Consider the following 8128-nt stretch of genomic DNA (forward strand, 5'->3'; position numbering starts at 1 on the left):
AAACCAAACTGACCAAGGATTCATTTAATTTTGGCGATACACCAGTCTCTGAAGAATGGAAACAGCGTCTGGCCAAAAAAATGTTGGAGAGAAAAGATGTTTTCTCCTGTGACGAATTTGATGTGGGATGTTCGAAGAGTACCCAACACCACATTAGACTGACAGAGGATAAGCCTTTTCGTGAGAGGTCACGGCGGCTTGCACCAGCTGACATCGAGGATGTTAGACAGCACTTGGGGAAGCTGAAAGAGGCTGGAATTATTGCAGACTCCAGAAGCCCCTACGCTTCACCGATCGTCGTAGTCCGGAAAAAGAATGGGCAGATAAGGATGTGTGTGGACTACAGAACGTTGAATCGTCGCACGATCCCTGACCAATACACCGTTCCACGCATTGAAGATGCTCTGGCCTGCTTAAATGGAAGTCAGTGGTTCAGCGTATTGGATCTTAGGAGTGGATACTACCAGATTCCCCTGAGTGAGGATGACCAAGAAAAGACAGCTTTCATTTGCCCAGTGGGGTTTTACCAATTCCAGCGGATGCCACAAGGGATATGTGGAGCTCCCTCGACTTTCCAGCGAGTGATGGAAAAGACGGTGGGAGACATGAACCTGTTGGAAGTGTTGGTCTATTTGGACGACCTCATTATCTTCGGACGGACTTTGGAGGAGCATGAGGAGAGACTGCTCAAGGTGTTGGACCGCTTGCAAAGTGAAGGGTTAAAGTTGTCCCTGGACAAATGCACCTTTTGTCAGACTTCTGTCAGCTATGTGGGTCACATTGTGTCTCAAGACGGTGTCTCGACTGATCCCTCCAAAATTGAAGCTGTCAAGTCTTGGCCCAGACCCCAGAACGTGACAGAGTTACGTTCTGTCTTAGGTTTCTGTGGGTACTACAGAAGATTCGTAAAAGACTATTCTAAAATATCTTACCCACTCAACCAGTTACTGCAAGGGTGTCTTCCTAACAAGAGTTTGAAGAAAATCAAAGCTGGAGACAACCCAGACAGAGTCATATATAAAGCCTCGGATCCATTTGGAAGTAGATGGACTGATGCTTGTGAAGCTGCTTTCAGTGAGTTGAAGGTGAGACTTACCCAGGCTCCTGTGTTGGTCTTTGCTAATTCTCAGCTCCCGTACGTCTTACATGTTGATGCCTGCTGTGAAGGGTTGGGCGGGGTGCTGTATCAGGACCAAGGACAGGGGTTGAGGCCTGTAGCCTTTGTCAGCAGAAGCTTGACGCCTTCTGAAAGAAACTATCCAGTCCACAAACTTGAGTTCTTGGCGTTAAAATGGGCTGTTGTTGACAAGCTACATGATTACCTGTACGGAGCAAAGTTTGAAGTGCAGACGGATAACAATCCGCTAACTTACGTTCTGACCACAGCCAAACTGGATGCTGCGGGACATAGGTGGCTGGCGGCTCTTTCTGCATACGACTTCAGTCTCAAGTACAGGCCTGGGAGACAAAATATTGATGCCGATGCTTTGTCTCGTCGTCCTCATAGGGAAGTGAACGACCAGGAGTGGACTAATATATCATCCTCTGGAGTGAGATCCCTGTGTAAGCTGCCAGTGCAAGACATGTCCAACTGCTTCGCAACTGCCAGTAGGATTGTCATGTCATTGGGAGGATCTCTTAAAACAGTCCCCAAAGCTTACTGCAATTTAGCCACTCTGGATACTTCAATGATTCCAAAACTGAGTTCTGCAGATCTGTCACGTGCTCAGCAGGAGGATCCTTGTCTTGGAGAGATATGGAAGGCTCTTAAAGGAGGAGATTTGTCCAAGGTCAACAGGGAATCGCACAAGGACCTTCCCTTGATGATGAGAGAGTGGGAAAGATTAGTAATGGAGAATGGAGTGATGTCTCGATGCACTCAACCCCCAGATAAACCCCGTCGTAAGCAATTGTGCTTGCCCAGGCAGTTCCATGATGTAGTTCTCCGGTCACTTCATGATGATTCTGGACACCTGGGGTTTGACAAGACTTATGGCTTGGTAAGAGAGAGATTTTACTGGCCACGAATGAAGATGGAGGTGGAGAAGTACTGCCAAACATGTGCCAGGTGTGTCCAGAGGAAGACCATGCCAAAGAGAGTTGCACCATTGTCACACTTATCCAGTGAGGGACCTATGGATCTTGTGTGTATGGATTTTTTGTCCATTGAGCCAGACTTCAAGAACATTGGCAATGTCTTAGTCATCACTGACCACTACACGAGGTATGCGCAAGCCTTTCCAACTAAGGACCAGAAGGCGTCCACAGTTGCAAAAGTATTGTGGGAGAAGTATTTTATTCATTACGGACTGCCTAGACGGATGCACTCGGACCAGGGACGGGATTTCGAGAGCAGGCTCATTCAGGAGTTGTTTGACCTGTTGGGAGTGGAGAAATCCCGTACAACGCCATACCATCCTCAGGGTGATCCTCAACCCGAACGGTTCAACCGGACCCTTTTGGATATGTTGGGAACCCTGGATCCGAAGCAGAAACCACAGTGGAGCCGTCACATTGGACATCTTGTACACGTGTACAACAGCAGTCTGAATGAAGCCACAGGATACTCGCCTTACTTCCTTATGTTCGGAAGGGAAGCCAGATTGCCCATAGACCTCAGTTTTGGTGTGTCTAGTGATGGTACTTCCACTAAGTCTTACCAGCGTTATGTCAAAACCATGCAGCAAGAGTTGAAGTCTGCGTACGAGCTGGCGGAGGAAAAAGCGGGAAAGAAGAATGCAGGAAATAAGAGAAGATATGATCAGAAGCTGCATTACTCTTACCTTGTTCCTGGAGATAGAGTACTGATCAGGAATCTTGGATTGCAAGGAAAGCACAAGCTGGCAGACAGATGGAGTACTGAGCCCTACGTTGTCCAGAGCCAGATGCCTCACTTACCTGTGTTTCGTCTTAAGCCAGAGAGTGGAACTGGACCTGTCAAGATTCTGCATAGGAATCACATTCTTCCTATTGGACAAGGTTTGAGACAGCGACAAGTTCCTGACAGTGTCCCTGAACCCAGAAAGAGAGTTCTGAGGAAAAGGAAGAATGCTGGACAGACACAGAGTCCGGAAGAGGAAGGTGAAAATGCACCTGTAAGACAAGAAAAAGAAGGCAGAGGTGATCAGAATCCTGACTTGAGTTCAGAGAGTGAGGATGAAATGTATGGAGTGTGGTATCACGTACCTGAAAATCATCCTTTGACTCCTAGAAGAAGAGACACTTCTCAGAATAATGCAGAGGTTTCTGATAATGCTGTTTCAGAGACTGTTAAACAGATTGTTTCTGAGAATGTTGAGCAATCTGGAGCCCAAGTTGAGGTCTCTCAAAGAGTTGAGACAGATGAGTCTGTAGAGTCTGTTTTAAGACTGCTACCCGAAAGTGATCCTGACAACTTGCCAAGTGTGAGCCAATTGTCAGACATCGGTGATGTTGAAAGTGATGTGCAAGACCTTTCACATGTGAATGAGAGTGATATAAATCAAGGTGTCTCTACTGAGGAAATTGAAAAGGAGAGAAGGTCTCAAAGAGAGAGAACTGTGCCTAAGAGGTTTACCTATGATACTCTTGGGGAGCCAAAATTTGAGCCGGTCATTGCTCAAACTAAAGCTGTAAGTCCTGTTAGATACTGTTCTACCGTCTTTTTGTGGATGAATGTGCCTGCAAGAAGGTTAGGTACCTATTCAGTCGACTTAAGTGCTAGACACTAATTTGAGTGATTTGTTTCTTAGACATGAGTCTATTGTGATATTATTCTGCTCATTCATTTGAAAAGTGTAGGGGTCTAAATTTGTGAAAAGAGCTAAGATATTGAAATGTCAATTGTGTGATTCTCGGTTTTCCCTCGTTATGAGGACATAACGATTTTTGGTGGGGGGAGAATGTAGAGACCTAGAAAAAATGTTTTGGGTTTTCTAAATGTATACCTGTCATTTATCTTCTTTATAAATAAGATAATTTAATTATTTGTATTTGGGCCTGAAATTGTATTCTTAAGCAAACAAAGTGTTGATGGACTTTATTTTTTTTTCTCTCTCTCATGTTCATATGAGACATGTTTATAAAAGTTTTTTTCGAAAATATGTGTGTGTAAATGAAAACAAATCATAAATGGTGGCATTTAATTGTGTTTTCTGAGAGCGTCAGTCTGTCAATGAGAACTGTGTACTTTGACCTCTGGAAAAGTTCGGTGTGCAGGGGATGAGAGAGGAAGTGCAGTTTTTTTTTCTCTCGGGCGGATGAGTTGCAGTTCGGCTGACAGCTGAGAGAAATCAATGTTCACGGACATTTTTGAGTGCCGTTTGGTGATGAAAGTTTGTGCGAGAGATTGGTTTGAACTGTGAAAGTGTCACAAATCAGTTTGCAGCACGAAAAAACGACATTTCGAGAGAGTTCGGTGAGAGACTGCATTTCTGTTTCGCGTGAGGAGGAGATCTAGCACGAGGTTCACACGTAAGAGATTCCGTGTTATTTTCTATCTTTATGTTGATTTGTTTTATTAGTTTTAGATTGTAAAATCACCCGGAAGAATATTCCCGAGTTTAATTTCTTGAGTGCAGTGTTGCAGTTTAAATTATAATAAGTTGTGTAAGTCGTTTGAAATCCGGAAGAAAATACCCGTGTTTTATTTGTTTTTGTTTTTTTTGGAATAAGCTTTGCAGTGGTCTATCTAGTTGAGAGTGAACGTTAAGTGTGTGTTTATTTTTCTTTGAAACTGAGGGATCGTCGAAATCGGGAGATCTGTGTTGATTTTCGCGGTTGCATCGAACTACTTCGAGGAGGGAGGAGTTCATTGAGATCCACTCAAGCGTCGTCGTGGGACGTGTCATCATGGATGCTGTTTATCATCTCGGCGAGGAGTAAGGATTCGAGGTTACTATTCTACTACTGGAATTCTTGTTGTCCTGATTCGTGAGTACTCTGGTTTTGCATCAAAGAGCTCCAACTAGCGCGCCATCTGTGTACTGAAAATCCCAGCTGGGTAAATTTTGAGTAGTGCATTCATTGACATTTTTTTTTATTTGATTCTTTTTGGGGTTATATTGATTCATTGTTGTGATTCTGTAAATTGAATTATTTGGTAATTCAAAGAGAAACAAAAGAGAAAAGAGTTCCGGAGAAGAATAAATACATGTTTATTGATCTGCCATAATTTTGTGTGATTTCCTGTGGAAAGAACTGATTTGTTAATAGGGTTTTTTTTTATCTAACAGTAAACACAGTAGGGGTTTATTTATTTATTATTTTCAGAAAAGAAGAAACATAAATCTGACACTATTAAGTGAAAATCTGACAATCTGGGTTATAGTTGTACTGTGACTGAAGAGAATGTGCCTTTACCGGGGTAGTGGGTAAATTCAAGTTCCCCTAGACAGATTTCTAACTTGTGAGCCATAAGATTCTACCCGGTGGGAGGGCTACATGTACTTCTAAACACTCCAAATACAACAAAATGCATTTAAGGGCTAAAAAAGTGCATTTGGCATGATATCTCCCCTTTAAAAATGGCACTTAATGACAAAAAGGTTGCCGACCCCTGGTCTAAGGCCTCTATCAGTTTGATCAAAACTTTACTAAGAAAAACTGCTGAAAATCTAGTACATGCCTTCTGTCATCTGATTGATAGTTCATACTTTTTAGCAAGTAAAAGGCCTTTCAGTTTAATTCTAAATCAGTGGTTCTTTTTCTTTTTTTGCTGTAAAATCTTTACTGATTAAAGTAAACCTAAGAGTACTTCAAACTAAGAATTCCTTTATAGTTATTAATATGTCAAGATTACAATTATTAGATTAAAGCAACTTTTTTGTTTTAGAAAAACCATGTTAAAATGTATATCAAATATGATTCGACAGGGTTTTGATTAGTGGTGGGCATAGATAAAAAAATTTAATCTAGATTAATCTCACTGTAATCTTGGAATTAATCTAGATTAATCTAGATTAAAATGGCTAATTTGGATTCTGCCGAAGGCATTCAGAATATGTGCGCTACCCAAATAATGACTAAAAGGCTGTTTACACCTGGCCACTTCATGCGTTTTCTCAGATCGGATAGCTATCCGATGGTGAAGAGACCAGGTGTAAATGCCCTCCGAAACGCATTCGGGACGGATTTGAATCCGATCGCTCACACCACTTCAGGAGGAGATCTGAGACACATTCCAGATGAAACTGGACAAGTGTAAATGCATCTGGTTGTTGAAACCAATTATGTAAATTGTACTCCTCCCAAAAATGCTAAAAAATAAACGTGTGAGAGCGTGTAATAGGCTATATGTAATGTTACAGCCAGATATGACGACGCTACTGGAACACGCATTACCGCAGATGAGCAGCTGAGCATCTATTCTTTAAGCCAACGTGCAAACTAACGCAAATCAAAGTGAAAGTAAGTCACAGACGCTTAACACACAATCATCATCATTAAAAGTAAAGAAATGAAATGATCTTACCAGGGATGTTGCCGCTCTCTCTTATTGCGGTCTTTGATTTAGAAATTTTAGCTGATGATCAATAAAATGCAGCTCATATCTGTTGCTTTCGCTGACATGCACTCCATTAAATCTGCATATAGCGCGGGAATTGAAGATCGGATTTAAATCCGTTTCGCAAAAACAAATTTATGTGACCAGGTGTAAATTAATCGTTTTGAAAAATCACATAGCTATCCGATCTGAAGCAAACCCGGCGGTTTCATAGCTGCATCCATGTTAGCACGTACGTTTGATGTGGTAATTTCACAGTAGGCATACACACAGGTTTGAAGCCCCCTACAGTGCAATTCTGCTAGGTATACATCCGCGCTAAAATATCAAGGTGAAAGTCATCATAGCTTGCGTAGTATAGACCCAGCTCCCAACCCAACTTTGAGAATAGATTAACGGCGATATTTTTTTTATCGCCCGATAAGAGTCTCACGTTAACGCAGCACGTTAGCGCCGATAACGGCCCACCACTAGTTTTGATAAACGTTTATTTGTATCTCTCAATCATCTATCTATTGCATTGCAATATGTTTTGCCCGTCACAATTAAAACTACAGAACTTAAACTATTAGGAAATTTAGCATTTAAAATATAATTTTATTGGGAGATATAAAGTAACAACTGATAATATATGTATTTTAAATAATCTGTTATACCCTGGATTAGATCAAAACATGACATAACATACTAAGTGACTTACAGAGCTCTTCTGGAGGCTTTGATGACTGCCAATAATCTGATGAGACACTCGTCTGATTTCTTGAATTTCTGAAGCTCAAACTCCTCCAGCTCTTCCTCTGATGTCAACAACACAAAGGCCAAAGCAGCCCACTGGGCAGGTGAAAGGTCACCAGATGAGAGACTTCCTTTGCTAAGCTGGGTCTGAATCTCCTTCACCAGAGTTTGGTCGTTCAGCTCATTCAGACAGTAGAACAGATTGATGGATCTCTCTGCAGGAAGATTATTTTCTAATTTCTGCTTGATGTACTGAACTATTTCCTTGTTGCTCTGGTCATTGCTGTCTTGCTGAGTTAACAGACCTTGTAAGAGTCCTCGATTGGACTGGAGTGACAGACCGAGGAGGAAGCGAAGGAAAAGGTCCAGGTGTCCATTGTCACTCTTGAGTGCCTTGTCCACTGCAGTCTTGAGTAAATCAATCATGGTTTCATTTATGTTTTCCTGTTCTGTAGACTCATGATCAAACACACTTGTTTTGTTGATGTCTAGAAACAGATGTGCATAAAGGGCTGCAATAAACTCTTGAATGCTCAAGTGAACAAAGCAGTACATGGTACCAAGAACAATACCTGTTTCCTCCTTAAAGATCTGGGTACACATGCCTGAGTACACTGATGCCTTATAGACGTCAATACCACAGGCTTCCAGGTCTGTGTCATAGAAGATCAGGTTGTTTCTTTCCAGCTGATGAAATGCCAGTTTCCCCAGTGAAAGGATGGTGTCTTTATCCCAGGAAACATCTGGTGTGTATTCTCCATCAGACCTTCGGCGGCTCTGCTGGATCTGAAAGCGGAGAAAGTGTGTGTACATTTGTGTCAGAGTCTTGGGAGTGTCTTCAGTGTTTGATTCCTGCAGTGTTTTAGAGATTGCATCAGCCTGAGTGTGTTTCACATCATTATTTCTTTT

The 8128-nt window shown here is 42.1% G+C and overlaps 1 protein-coding gene across 1 annotated transcript in view; it reads right to left on the reverse strand.

Annotated features, from left to right (window-relative positions):
* Positions 1 to 8128, reverse strand: part of LOC311303351 (NACHT, LRR and PYD domains-containing protein 3-like) — a gene marked incomplete at both ends in the record, with an annotated part of 152994 nt that overhangs the window by 134111 nt on the left and 10755 nt on the right. The window contains one exon of the mRNA XM_084429775.1: positions 7185 to 8128. This exon is cut by the window's right edge and continues 887 nt beyond it. Coding sequence (XP_084285901.1) covers positions 7185 to 8128 — 944 coding nt within the window. The remainder of the gene's footprint in view (positions 1 to 7184) is intronic.

This window comes from Rutilus rutilus (genome assembly GCF_951802725.1).
Source record: "Rutilus rutilus genome assembly, chromosome: 14".
Lineage (NCBI taxonomy): Eukaryota > Metazoa > Chordata > Actinopteri > Cypriniformes > Leuciscidae > Rutilus > Rutilus rutilus.